We start from the raw sequence: 14,972 nt of genomic DNA, 5'->3' as shown, positions 1-14,972 counted from the left end.
ATTTTATGTACAGTTCATTTATTTTGAGCTCCACCTACATGTTGTGAATTTCTGTATAGTTGTGAATTGTTATATAAATAAAATTGAACTGAAAATGCATCATAACTTATCCATACAACCTCTGTATTTTACCAAATTTCTTTCAGATAAGCAATATGTGGTCCAGAGGAACAACAGTAGTTTTGAAGTAAATCAGCCAAACAGTGGAGCTGTTAAGAACTTTTCTACCTTGGCGGTCCTCACAGTACTTTACAGTGTTCTCATTTAGCCATTTACAAATGGAAGGTACAATAGGACACGCTGACATGCAGAGGGGTCAGGGATCAGTCTGCTGCCTCCCTCTAGTGGCTAATTTAGTTCTGACGTGTGTGTTGCTCTTACGGATTGGGCTAAAACTGCTCACAGTCACAGGAACACTTCCCACACAAAGGGATAAAACACATGATGATTAGTCATTCATTGGTTTAAATGAATATTATGAAGACATGTTTAAGATTAAAGTCAGCTTTAGTGTGGTATCAATGATGAACATCTTCAAGCAGACTTCATGAAAACTGGAAAAGCAGAGGCATACCAAAAACTCTGATGAATTTTTCCTGTACCTTTATCATACTCATTCTAAGACACACTCACTTCAACCAAAAATCACACCAGACTATATCTGTGCCAGTGTCCAGTTTTGTAAGCGAGCGCTGTGACAGCCACTCATTGTCTATATTTATTCTGTTGTCCAAACAGCTGCTCAGTAAGTAGCAGGGACAGCTGCCATTCCTCAGATAGAGACCGGGAAAGACAGAGAGCTTAGTCAAACCATCAGTGAGAGATGGAGAGGGAGAGATGATTTAGAAAAGCTGAGAGGGCTCAATAACACATCTAATCAACGAAAGCAACAGATTCTGGAACTAAATATCGGACAGACCTATTGGGCTACCACTTCGAATTCAAAGTAAACTGGGAGCAAACCCTCATTTGAAGCCACAATGGCTGACAGCAGCAGCCCTCCGTTATCATCCTACATCATGGATGAGGAAACTCTGAAGAGAAAACAGAAGGAGAAGTTAAAGAAGCTGATGGCCACAGGAGGAAACCCGAGGCCTGCACGCTCTCTTCTCTTCTTGACTCTACGGAATCCCTTCCGCAGGGCATGCATCAGTATTGTGGAGTGGAAGTATCCTTGTAGTGAAGGGCCACTGGGCAGAAGGATGGCTGGGTCACATATGACAGTATTTACATGATTGGATAGTTGGTGCTGGTTGGTGTGGATAGAGTAGGAACTGAAATGGTCAGTATGTAAGCTTCCTATAAATCCCTCTCAGACCTTTTGAAATCATCATCCTGCTGGCCATCTTTGCCAACTGTGTGGCCCTGGCTGTGTACTTGCCAATGCCTGAGGAAGACAGCAACAATACCAACAGCAACTTGGTGTGTCAGCATGTTTGTGTTTGTGCATGAATGACGTAGTACTGACTGAACTTTAGATGCACAGTGAGAACTTATCACAGATGATGACATTACTGACTAGCTACTCAGTTAACTATGATAGCATATGTGTTTGTGTTTGTATTTTTAATATCTTGATTTCCTGTGACAGAACTTTCACTAGAATTAGTTAAGTATGGTGTTACTGTAGTACATTTCCATCCAAAAGTATTGGAACAGTGAGGCCAGTTCCTTTATTGTTGCTGTAGACTGAAAACATTTGAGTTTGACATCAATGTATGAGATGAGATTAACATTTGAGGTTTTATTTCCAGGTATTTACATCTGGATCTGTTATACAATTTAAAGATAACATTATTTGTAATGGAAACACCACATGTTTGGGTGAGCAAAAGTATTGGAACACAAAGACTTAAAATAGATTAAAGTGAATAAGACTTAATACTTAGTTGTAATAACTGCATCAAGCCTGTGACCCACTGACATCACCAAACCTTAGCATTCTTTTCTTGTGATGTTTTTCCAGGCTTTCACCACAGCCTCTCTAGTTGTTGTTTGTTTTGGGGGGTTACTGTCTTCAGTCTCCTCTTTAGCAGTTAAAATGCTGCTCTGTATGGTTGAAGTCTGGAGATAGACTTGACAAGTCTAAAACCTTCCACTTCTTGCCCCTGATGAACTCCTCTGTTGATTTTTCAGTGTGTTTTGGGTCTTTACCTTGTTGCATGATGAAGGTTCTCCCCGTCAGTTTGGTTGAATCTCTCTTTAAATTGGCAGACCAAATGTTTCTGTAAACTTCTGAGTTTATTTTGCTGCTGCCATCATGTGTTCCATCATCAATGAAGATTCAAGATCCCGTCCTAGAAGAAGCCATGCAGCCCAAGCCATGACTTTACCTCCACTGTGTTTCACAGATGAGCTTGTATGTTTGGATTATGACAAGATCTTCTTTTTCTCCAAACCTTAGCCTTTCCATCTCTTTGGTAAAGGTTCATCTTTGTCTCATCAATCCATAAAATTTTGTCCCAGGATTTGTGAGACTCATCTCTGTACATTTTGGTAAATTCCAGCCTGTCCTTCCTGTTCTTCTTGCTAATGAGCGATTTGATCTTCTGGTGTAGCCTCTGTACTTCATGAAGTCTTCTGCCAACAGTAGATAGTGGTACCTTCAGTCCTGCCCTGTGGAGGTTGTTACTGATCACTAGCAGTTGTTTTAGGGTCTTTCTTTCCAGCTCTCACCATGTTTCTGTCGTCAACTGCTGCTGTTTTTCTTGGTCTACCCGTTCAACATCTGATACTGAGTCCACCGGTGGTTTCTTCCTTCTTTAGGACATTCTGAATGGTTGTACTGATTATGGCCAATGCTTTTTCAGTGGCTTTGATTGAGTCTCCATCTTCTCTCAGCTTTACGCTTGTTTTTCACCCATAGACAGCGCTCTGGTTTTTATGTTGGTTACACCTCTAACTATAGATGCAGTCTGCACAGGCAAAACCCAAATCTGAAGCTGAATGCAGACATTGAGCGCTATTTATTGTTTGAATAATCGATGTAATAGGACACACCAGGACAACAGAACCCACCTGTCAGTGACATGTTCGCATACTGTTGGCCACATGAAAAAATGGGTGGGTTCAAACAAAAGGTGCTATCTTCAGGCTGTGTATCAGATCCAGATGTAGATACCTGGGTTAAAAAAAGCTGAAATGTTCATCTCTGGTCGAATATTCATCATTTAATGTCAAAGTCAAATGTTCTTAGTCGACAGCAAAAATTAAGGAATGGGCCTCACTGATCCAATACTTTTGGGGGGAACTGTATGTCTAATCTGTTTAATCCATAATCTGTTTATCAAAGTATCAATCTATTTCACACATCACTCTCGGAAAAACCAACCTCACTGGATGTGCAACGCTTCCAAGCTACTTATGATGTCTCAAATCCTGGTCACAGGTGAACTCAGATGTTTGGTGAGCTCAAAAAGATTTTGCTTTTCTACAGTAAAATCTGAAGACGGTCTCAAAGTCTAAAATTCTCCTCATACAGTACCAGTCAAACAAGGCCAATGTTCCTTTTTTAAAAGCTTTCTTTTCTTTCTTCTTTTAGTATTTTCTGCTGTGTAGAACAATGCTGAAAATATCAAAATAAAGAAACATCAGAGTTCAATCAAAATGGAATCATGCATTAAGTGAAACATTGTAAAGAAGCCAAAATATCACAGGAGGCACATTTAATGAAAATGTATCAGGTTTTAAATGACACTGTGTAAATACAACCGAGATATTTAGATGAAGCTCATCAGTTCAGAATATCAGTCTCATAAAATATGCTAAAATAAAGTTTTGGAACTTTGATAAATAATCAAATTATCCAAATTAAAAAAGACATTTCTCTTGCACTTAATGTTAATGTTACATGTTCTGATAAAGCTTTGCATTAAAAAGTTGAGTTTTCCTCAGTATTCCCTTGGTGTGTCACTGGAAACCTGCTGAGAAAATCTCTGCAACTGGTTGAAATACCAGGTCTCAGGTTCAGAATAAATGTTATTTTTGACAAGAATATGTCCTTTCAGTCACACATAAAACAAGTCTCTCAAACAGCCTTCTTTCACCTGCAGACTATGACTGAAATTAGAAACATTAGGGTCATGCTTAAAAGCCAGTCCATGCATGTGTTGCTCCACAGATTGAATATTGTAACCTTAAAATGCATGAGACACTGACTCACTGATCCAGATCACCAGGATCTACAGTAATGACATTGGAATGTCTTTAGACTGGACAAGTGTGGTCATATTATATTCAAGAGAGGCAAGATGATCATCACTGAAGGGGTTGAACTACCAGAAGACAACTCAGCAGATGTTAGGACAGGTACACTTATCATGGAATCCCACAGGCAATCAGAAATCATGAAGTGACTCGAAGGAAGTCAGCCACAACCAAATACCTAAACTAGAATGAGACAGGTCCTGAAAAGTCAACTGAAGGGACAGAAAAAGACACAAGCCTTCAACACATACACCCTGCTGGCGATCAGATGCCCTGCTGGTATAACAACCTGGCCAAAGCAAGAGATAGAAGACACTGATATCAAGACAAGGAAGCTCCTCATACTGCATGGAGTCCACCATCCTGAGACTGTACATAAAGCACAAGGAGGGAGGTCAAGGATTAGTGAGCTACAGAGCCAATATCCAGGATGAATAAACCATTTGCTCCATTCAATCATCTGCTACTTGAACCTCAGTGAATAGAAACCAGGTAATGTGGAGGAAGAAGAAGGATTATCATAGAAGGACAAGCCCCTGTATAGCATGTGAGGGTACAAGAAGTGGTGGATTCCAAGAAAACACACCAGTTCCTTTAAAAAGCTGGTCTGACAGACAGTAGAGAGGCACTAATCCTTTCAGCACAAGAATCTGCATTCAGGGCAAGATCGATAGAGGCCAGGGTCTACCACAGCAGGCAGGATACCAGGTGTAGACTGTGAAAAGAGGCACCTGAGACAGTAGACAGCAGACAGTAAGATGCAGGCAGACACGGCATACATGGAGCACCGTAACCAAGGAGCTAGCATCGTGTACAGAAACATCTGCACCAAGTATGAGCTGAAAGTCCCAGGGTCAAAATGGAAGACACCTCCAAAGGTGGTACAGAAGGACAGAGTGATTGATCCTGTTTGACTCCAGATCCAGACTGATGAGCTGCTGGTTTCTAATCAACCAGACATGGTGATGATCACTAAAGAGCAGAAGAAGACAATAAAGATACATGGAGCAAAGTGACAGCAACAAAAAGAAAGAACATGAGAATCCTGAAATACCAAGGCCTGAGAAAGGACTAGCAAAAAAATGTTGAAGGTGAAAGTTACAGTGGTACAGTGGTGATTGGAGAACTTGGGGCAAATGGCCAGACTGGAAGAGTGGCTTCAGCTAATTCCTGGATGAAACTTTTTACTACCCAAAAATACTTTCATGGGAAAAATTTAACTGACAATTCTTTTCAGGTTTAAACTTGGTTATGGACACAAGTCTGCAAATAAGAATTATGTTTTGTAATGCAGTCATCAGTTACTTTTATCACTAAGGACAAGGCCAGTGTAGGACCTGCATATTAGTTTAATGCCACTGAAGGGCATTGTCAGTGTGGGCATATTTAAATAGACTCACACAGAGTCACTGCATGCCTCTGCTGAAATCGGAGAGGCTATGAAACCTTCCTGTGGTGTGTGAGTTTGACATGAATAGCCAGAGGAGGATTAGTGTGACATGCAACATGAAACTCTCATGAAGCTGTAAAGAACATGAGCAATGATGATCTGACTTCTCAGCCGACAGGACTTAATCCTCTACCCCTGACGACTAGAATACTGAATGATGTCTGTTTTTTACAATGGGTACGGAAAGTATTCAGACTCCTTGAAATTTTTCACTCTCTGTGTCATTGCAGCCATTTGCCAAAGTTCATTTTATTTCTCATCAATGTACACTCTGCACCCCATCTTGACAGAAAAAAAAACAGAAATGTAGAATTTTTTTGCAAATGTATTAAAAAAGAAAAACTGAAATATCACATGGTCAGAAGTATTCAGAGCCTGTGCTCAGTATTGAGTAGAAGCACCTTTTCAGCTCGTACAGCCATGAGTCTTCTTGGGAATGACACAACAAGTTTTTCACACCTGGATTTGGGGATTCTCTGCCATTCTTCCTTGCAGATCCTCTCCAGTTCTGTCAGGTTGGATGGTGAATGTTGGTGGACAGACATTCTGAGGTCTCTCCAGAGATGCTCCATTGGGTTTAGGTCAGGGCTCTGGCTGGGCCAGTCAAGAACGGTCACAGAGTTGTTCTGAAGCCACTCCTTTGTTATTTTAGCTGTGTGCTTAGGGTCATTGTCCTGTTGAAAGGTGAACCTTCGGCCCAGTCTGAGGTCCTGAGCACTCTGGAAGAGGTTTTCCTCCAGGATATCTCTGTACTTGGCCGCATTCATCCTTCCTTCAATTGCAACCAGTCGTCCTGTCCCTGCAGCTGAAAAACACCCCCCCACAACATGATACTCCACCACCACGTTTCACTGTAGGGATTGTATTGGGCAGGTGATGAGCAGTGCCTGCTTTTCTCCACAGATACCGCTTAGAATTAACACCAAAAAGTTCAATCTTGGTCTCATCAGACCAGAGAATCTTATTTCTCATAGTCTGGGAGTCCTTCATGTTTTTTTTCAAACTCTATGCTTTCATGTGTCTTGCACTGAGGAGAGGCTTCCGTCGGGCCACTCTGCCATAAAGCTCCGACTGGTGGAGGGCTGCAGTGATGGTTGACTTTGTGGAACTTCCTCCTATCTCCCAAATGCATCTCTGGAGCTCAGCCACAGAGATCTTTGGCTTCTTCTTTACCTCTCTCGCCAAGGCTCTTCTCCCACCATTGCTCAGTTTGTCTGGACGGCCAGGTCTAGGAAGAGTTGTGGTCGTCCCAAACTTCTTCCATTTGAGGATTATGGAGGCCACTGTGCTCTGAGGAACCTTGAGTGCTGCAGAAATTCTTTTGTAACCTTGTCCAGATCTGTGCCTTGCCACAATTCTGTCTCTGAGCTCCTTGGGCAGTTCCTTCCACCTCATGGTTCTCATTTGCTCTGACATGCACTGTGAGCTGTAAGGTCTTATATAGACAGGTGTGTGTCTTTACTAATCAAGTCCAATCAGTTTAATTAAACACAGCTGGACTCCAGTAAAGAAGCAGAACCATCTGGAGGAGGATCAGAAAAAATGGACAGCATGTGAGTTAAATATGAATGTCGCTGCAAAGGCTCTGAATATTTCTGACCATGTGATATTTCAGTTTTTCTTTTTTAATACATTTGCAAAAATTTCTACATTTCTGTTTTTTTTCTGTCAAGATGGGGTGCTGAGTGTACATTAATGAGAAATAAAATGAACTTTTTTGATTTTGGCAAATGGCTGCAATGACACAGAGTGAAACATTTCAAGGGGTCTGAATACTTTCCGTACCCACTCTATGGTAGGAAATGTAAGTCAAGACTATACATTAAATAACGCTACCAGAAGTTCTTTTAGGTTCATTAAAATTCAGATCAAGTCACTGTTATCTGTTTAGTTCATTGAAAACAATGGCTGCTGTGGAAAAGTGCTGCAGTAGAGGAATGAGACAAAATAGAACAACCTCAATTTTGTTTTCATTCATTTGAGAATTCATTAATTTTTTTTTGCCATCCAGAATTTGATGCTATCAAGACAGCAACTAAACAATATATGAGGCATATTAACTCAGAAATCAATTGTTGATGTTTTGCAGGAAAGCCTGGAATATATCTTCCTCATCATCTTCTCTATCGAGTGTTTCCTGAAGATTGTTGCCTATGGGTTTCTTTTTCATGCTGACGCATATTTAAGAAACTGCTGGAACATTCTGGACTTTGTTTGTGTATCTGTAGGGTAAGTTCATAAATCTAAGGAAGTCTTTTTATGTAACTCTGTTCAGAACTGTCAGCTCATGCCAAGAAGATCCTGGATCTCATGCTTGACCCTGGTCCTATACCTTTGGATTTTGCATGCTTTGTCTTCATTGTTATGGGTTCCGTGCATGCCTTCTTGTTAAGCTTGTCTTCTGATGAAACCTAGAAACTATTTTTCTTTTAAATCCAACATAAATGGAAATGCAAAAGGAACTGTGGAATAACCAGTGAGTTGAACGGTGAATCTTGTAGTACAACATGTTTGCACATGAGGTTAAAGGAAATAGGAGGCTGTTACTCTTATGTTCCCTTGCTAAGAATGACATTGACCGATGACACATTGTAAAAACATCTATGATTAGGAAATAAAAAACACACAAAAAATAAAATACAAAGAATATCAATGAAACATATAATGCTGTTTCCACAGAGTTAGTTCCATGCCCTGTGAGTCTGTTGATGTCTGTCATGTGATGATGCTTCCCATTAGCATTTAACCAGCAGGAAGCAGAAACAAGTTTATCACAGAGTTAGCAGAGCTGTTGTTAGCAATACTCTCCTGCAATATCATCAATAAGAAGCAAACACAGTGAAGAGCAGCAGAGTTCATAATTCATTTTTCTGTGCTGTCGATAAACTGCTGTGTCGTGGAAAAGTGTTTTATTGTGTGATCATAGCTTAACATGTCCACACAGAATGAACCTCAGCCTTGTTCATCAGGCGTACATCTCCTACAAATATCCTACAAATAAGTCCATCATTTTCGTGTTCTGTATAACAGCTCATGAAAAAACTTTAAATGTTTGACTTTTGTTTGCTCTCTGAACACGAAAGAACATCTCCTGTGTGTCATTAGGCTGTTTACTGTGGTAGTGGATGCCATTAACCATATCAGTGGAGTGGAGGCTCCAGTAGGAGAAAAAGGAGGTGGCTTTGACATGAAAGCTCTGCGGGCGTTCAGAGTCCTCAGACCACTCAGACTGGTCTCTGGAGTCCCCAGTAAGTAACTAGATAGTTTGAACCGTTAAACTGTAGAGTTTTATCAAGATGTAGGAAATGCACTCAATTATTCTATCTTTGTAAATCAGTTTAATCAGCACTATTTGTTTTTTTTTTATTAGTAAAGTGGTAAAGGCTTGAGCCAATCCTCAACTAGAGGAATTACAGTAACTAACAGCAGAGAAATGATTGGCTGCTTGGAGAAAAAACATATTATGAAAAATGACAACTATTTAAGGAATTTGGAATTAATTAATTCCAAAGAGCATCTGGTTTTTCCTCTTAGGCCTTCAAGTGGTGATGAACTCCATCCTAAAGTCCATGCTCCCTCTGTTCCACATCACCTTACTGGTCTTCTTCATGGTCACCATATACTCCATCATGGCACTGGAGCTCTTCAAGTGCAAAATGCATAAAACCTGCTACTACACAGGCACAGGTACAGTATGCAGCTGATAGGGTTCTATATGCCACATGTCACATATCTGACAGAGCTTAGGTCAGGAGAGTGGTCTGGATGGATGGGGGACTGGGACATATGGATGTGAAATTTAGACTTTCTGTGTTTGTGAGACCCTGCCTTCACCCGAGTCAGCTGGGATAGACTCCAGCACCCCCCATGACCCTAGTGAGGATAAAGCGGTGTATAGAGAATGGATGGATGGATGGATGGATTATTTGTACTCTGTATTGGAAGATGTGCAGTTTTGTTTCAGATTTCTTGGACAGGATAATAATCTGACATGTATATCTCCAGATATGTTCCCATAGGGCTGCACAGTGGTGTACTGGTTAGCACTTTTGCCTTGCAGCAAAAAGATCCCCAGTTCAAATCCCAGCCTGGGCCTGGGATCTTTCTGCATGGAGTTTGCATGTTCTCCCTGTGCATGTGTGGCTTTTCTCCGGGTACTCCGGCTTCCTCCCACAGTCCAAAAATATGCTGAGGTTAATTGGTTACTCTAAATTGTCCGTAGGTGTGAATGTGAGTGTGATTGTGTGTCTGTATATGTAGCCCTGTGACAGACTGGTGACCTGTCCAGGGTGTCCCCTGCCTTCACCCGAGTCAGCTGGGATAGACTCCAGCACCCCCCATGACCCTAGTGAGGATAAAGCGGTGTATAGAGAATGGATGGATGGATGGATGTTCCCATAGGTACAAGACACAGGGACATTTGTCTTAGCATAGCTTCTTATTATGCCACACACCCCTTCCTGACTTCTTCCTCCCCGCCTCCCGTGGCAGCTCATAGTCCTGTCCTACTCACCACTGCCCCCTGTGGGCTACATCTGGCATTGGCTTATAATATACAACATCATCAGAAAACTGTCTGCTATGACCACATAAATATTCCATTTCTGATCAGGAAGAGACCTAAGTCAGTAAATCACACACTTAAAAACACCTCCAGCCACCTCACTCCTTCTGTCACGACCTCAAACCTGGTTATGATTCCCATACAACCTAATACTGTTGCTCCTGTTCCTTCTCCTAGACCCCCACTTAATCCAAACACCTTCAAAAGCAGAAATGCCCTAGGATTAATCACCTTAAACATCAGGAGTCTAATTCACAAATTAGATTATGTCAGTGTTTTAATGCTACAAACCAATCCTAATGTCTTAATTTTGAGTGAAACATGGTTGAAAAAAGCACTGGAGAGGAGGTGGAGTGGCAGTCTATGCAAAATCTGGGTTGTCAGTGTCTGTTTTAGATTCAGTCAACAAACCTAAATGTTTTGAATTTATTGCCCTGCAGATCCAGCTGGGGCCATCTCCTCTGGTGGTAATAGGTATTTATAGACCCCCATCTGCTGATTCAGAGTCCATTGACTCACTAGCAAATTTAATTTCAATGTATGAGGATTCTGAAATGCTTGTTATGGGTTATTTTATTTTGAACTGGCTGAACAACACATCAGATAAATTAAAGGAATGTTTCTTTAACTGAAATTAACTCAGATCATAACTGAGCCCACCAGACCCAATCTAAAAGACAGTTCAAAATTTACTTTGATCGACCTTGTGTTTTCTAAAAAAGTTGACAAAATTGTGAGCATTGGAGTTTTCGAGCTGGGAGTGTCATGAATTCACGGATTCATGGAAGAAGTTTCAACTGTTTTATTAACAGGTTTTGCCAGGAGATAACAGTGGAGTTGGGACTTCATGGCAACAACAGTTTTTACGTCAGCCGTAAAGCATAACTGTAGACTTAAACTAGCAGTGTCAATTGATATGAAAACCAGTAGCTCCCTCTAGTGGTGCTTACTATGAAATACAGTATATACATCACATCACATCTCCCCTCTTCAGTTGATTTCCAATTAGCAGTTTAACATTTATACTTAGTTCTCTTTCATAGATATTTCAAACATTTACGACACATTTTAATTTCATGCTTTACATTTTTAGCTGTATAATAACATTCATCAAACTCTATTTAGAACATTGGTTAACCTTAACAAATGGTTACTTTTATCCTTAAACTCAAAATATGAAATGAAGTACTATAACAATGCAAGAGCCTGAGAAGGACATTCTACTCTTAAACATAGTCCTTAAACCTGGCGGGTGGTTTAATAGCTCTCCCAGGTAGGGTTCTTTTAGGAGAGGTAACTGAACTCGGTTGAATATTTGGAACACAGGAAACAGGTGTGCTAGCACTAGTGTGAGTGGTATCTGTGTCACTTGGATTTGCAAAGTCAAAGTCATTACTGCTCTCTTGTCCAGCACTTTGAGTTGCTGGCTCAGGCACTTCCTGCAAATGCGTCCTGTTCCTGCGGGCAACCGTCCCTTGGTTGGTTTGGATGAGATAGAACCTTGGCTCGGTGGCTTTTGCTGGGGTCTTCCAGCCCTTCTCGCCGTCCAGTTTTACCGTGACGCTCTGTTAGGTTGAAATGTAGACAGGGGTCTGGCCGAATGACGCCTGTTGTAGAAGTAGCGGTAGGCAGCTTTAGTGTGTTGGTCCTGTAACCACACCGCCTGGCGTTCAACCACAGTTGGGCGTAGCTGCTGTGGCAACACAGATACAGTCATTCTGATTTCACGTCCAATCATCAGTTGAGCAGGGCTTTGGCCTGTGGCAGTGATTGGTGTGGCTCTGTAGCTCAACATTGCGAGCTGTGGATCAGGTTGGTGAAGAATTCTCTTTGATATAGCCACACTCCTCTCTGCTGCGCCATTAGCTTGAGGGTAGTGAGGACTTGATGTAGTGTGCTCAAAACTGTATTCCTCACTGAACTTGTGAAACTCTGCCGAAGCGAACTGTTTACCATTATCTGTCACCAGTTCGAATGGAATTCCCCATCTGGCGAACATGCACTTCAGACTTGAGATGACTTGCTTGCTGCATGTGGTAGGTAAATGAGAAATCTCGATGTAGCGCGAGTAATAGTCTGTTGCTACTAAATACTGTTTACCATCCAGTTCAAATAAATCTGCAGCTATCTTCTGCCAAGCTCCTAGTGGCAGTGGGGTGGTGATCAGTGGCTCTTTTCTTTGAGTGGGTTTGTTCTTGATGCAAAAGTCACATGAGTTTACTAGCTCAGTGATGTCTTTCCCGACACCTGGCCACCACACTGACACGTTTGCCCTTTTGCGGCACTTAGTAAGTCCCTGATTACCTGTGTGTATTTGCGACAACACAATCTTTTGCATAGAAAGGGGAACAACTATGCAGTCATCATAATCAACTTCAGATAAGTGAGCTCTAGCTGTGTGATACTTGAGCAAGTTGTGTGGCAGGTGAGATAAATCTGAAGGCCAGCCATTGCTTGTGTAACGAATTACTGTTTGAAGAATGTCGTCGTTGCTTGTGGCCTCTCTTATTGCATTAAGTCTATCTTTGGTGATTGGTCTGGCTTTAGTCACTGCTTGGACATAAGTTTCAACCTCATGCTCTGTTTCTGACACATTACAGTCCTGCAGGGGGTTTCGAGACAGGGTGTCAGCCACGATGAGTTGTTTTCCTGGTACATGCACAGCTTCTGCATTGAACTTCATTAAACACATCAATAACCTCTGACACCTAACGGGTGCTTTGTCCAGGTCATAGGTGTTAATGAGCGGAACCAGAGGCTTGTGGTCGGTCTCAAGCACGAACCTGTTTATACCTTGTAGATACCTCCCAAAGCGTTCACATGCCCACACACTGGCAAGGCATTCCTTTTCTATCTGGGAGTACCTGCATTCAGTCTCTGTTAGTGTCCTCAAACAAAAGGTGACTGGTAGAGTGCGCCTCCTAGGCCATAACTGCTGGCATCTGCGCTTACAACAGTTGGCTTTGTCATGTCGTAATATGCTAGTACAGGAGCTGAAGTGAACATGCCTTTTACCTTTTTGAAGGCTTCTTCTTGCGCTTCGCCCCATGTCCATGCAGTGTCACTCCTCAATAGACTGTTCATTGGGTGCATGACTGTGGAGAGATCCGGTAGGAATTTTCCCAAATAGTTTATCATTCCGATTCTCTGTCGCAGCTCAGTAATGTTTGTTGGGCTGGGAAGATCCGCGATGACTCTGACTTTCTCATTGTCTGGTTTAATGCCACCCTTCCCGATAATGTGTCCAAAGTAGCGAATATCTGACTTCCTGAACTGACATTTGTCCTTGTTTAGTTTCAGTCCTGAAGTTTTTATTGTCTGCATCACACCTTGCAGGTTCTGGTCATTGTCTTTCATGTCTTTGCCATAAACCAAGATGTCATCCATCACCACCACTGTTCCTGCGTGATCTCTCAGGAGCGAGCTCAATTTCTGCTGAAATATTTCCGGAGCAGACATTATACCAAAGGGAAGTTGGCGGAAACAGAAGCGGCCCACTGGCGTAATGAAGGTTGTAAGTTTCCTGCTGCTCTCGTCAAGCGGGATGACAGTTTTGGTGCAATGTCCTCCAGTGTGGGCAGGATGAACTTTTCTCTTTTCACAGCTTTATTCAGTCTGGTATGATCGACACAGATCCGTGGTTTCTTGTTCTTTTTGATCACCGGCACCATAGGAGCACACCAGTCTGTGGCTTCCTTCAGTTCCTCTATGATGCCAAGAGATTGCATTCGCTTCAGTTCCTCCTCTACTTGAGGTAGGATTGGAAATGGAATGCGCCGTGGTGTCACAATGCTGTATGGCTCTGTGTCCGGCCTCAGCTCTATTTTGACTGGATCACACTTTAAAAGTCCAATGTCACCAAAAACATCATCAAATGACTCTAGTCCATTTACTCTACGTACTAGTCCCATTTTGATTGTAATTTTCCGTCCTAGCAGGTTTGTCATGAATGGGCCTGACATTACGTAAATCCAAAAAGGATAAGTCTCTCCTTGCCTTACACGACCTGTTTGTCCTGTTGCCCTCAGGAAGGCGCTACAGGTGCATCAGAACCAAAACAAACAGACTCAAAAACAGTTTCTTTCCAAAAGCCATCACCACTCTGAATTCAAACATGCACTGACATTCCAAACTCCCCCCCTCCCAAGACTACCTCAAAACTGTCTACTGTGCAATACAGAATATTCTAATGTGCAATATCACACTGACCATGCACTTTTTATTCTTTTATACTGTTTTAACTTATCCTTTTTTGTGATTTTTATTACATTTATCTTGCACTGATGGAGATGCTCTAAATATCATTGTACTTGTGTATAGTGACAATAAAAGGCATTCTATTCTAAACTTGCCTTTGCACACAAGCTTCCCACCTGGGCTGTTGAAGGTTGAATTTGTATTTACCAGGAGAGGACGCTGCCGTAGCTTTGAATATGTTTCCTCTGGAATCACTGTTACATCAGGTAACATTTGTACCATTAATTTGTAGGTCTTCATGCCATTCGTCTTCATCACATTCATTGCCATCAGTGACAGTCCCTAGAAACCGTGCACTGCCTTCATCACTGTCACAGTCTGTAGCTTTAAGTGCATTTACACTCTTTGTTTTACACATTGCTTCAAAATGACCCATCTTATTACATTTGCGGCAGCATTTACCTGTAGCTGGACATACATTGTAATTATGTTGTTTCCCACATCTTGTGCACACTTTCTTTGCTTGTTGTGTCACATTTTTGATTTGTTCATTTG

The 14,972-nt window shown here is 41.7% G+C and overlaps 1 protein-coding gene across 1 annotated transcript in view; it reads left to right on the top strand.

Moving 5' to 3' along the window:
- The first annotated feature begins 980 nt into the window (after positions 1 to 980).
- The window catches only part of LOC110967114 (dihydropyridine-sensitive L-type skeletal muscle calcium channel subunit alpha-1-like), a 116,767-nt gene continuing 102,775 nt past the window's right edge, over positions 981 to 14,972 (top strand). Inside the window, exons 1-5 of the mRNA XM_051947992.1 lie at positions 981 to 1,168; positions 1,317 to 1,422; positions 7,746 to 7,885; positions 8,762 to 8,904; positions 9,191 to 9,343. Coding sequence (XP_051803952.1) covers positions 981 to 1,168; positions 1,317 to 1,422; positions 7,746 to 7,885; positions 8,762 to 8,904; positions 9,191 to 9,343 — 730 coding nt within the window. The remainder of the gene's footprint in view (positions 1,169 to 1,316; positions 1,423 to 7,745; positions 7,886 to 8,761; positions 8,905 to 9,190; positions 9,344 to 14,972) is intronic.

This window comes from Acanthochromis polyacanthus, chromosome 5 (genome assembly GCF_021347895.1).
Source record: "Acanthochromis polyacanthus isolate Apoly-LR-REF ecotype Palm Island chromosome 5, KAUST_Apoly_ChrSc, whole genome shotgun sequence".
Taxonomy (NCBI): Eukaryota; Metazoa; Chordata; class Actinopteri; family Pomacentridae; genus Acanthochromis; species Acanthochromis polyacanthus.
Note: the sequence above shows the minus strand (reverse complement) of the source record. Positions and strands in the feature narration are given on the sequence as shown.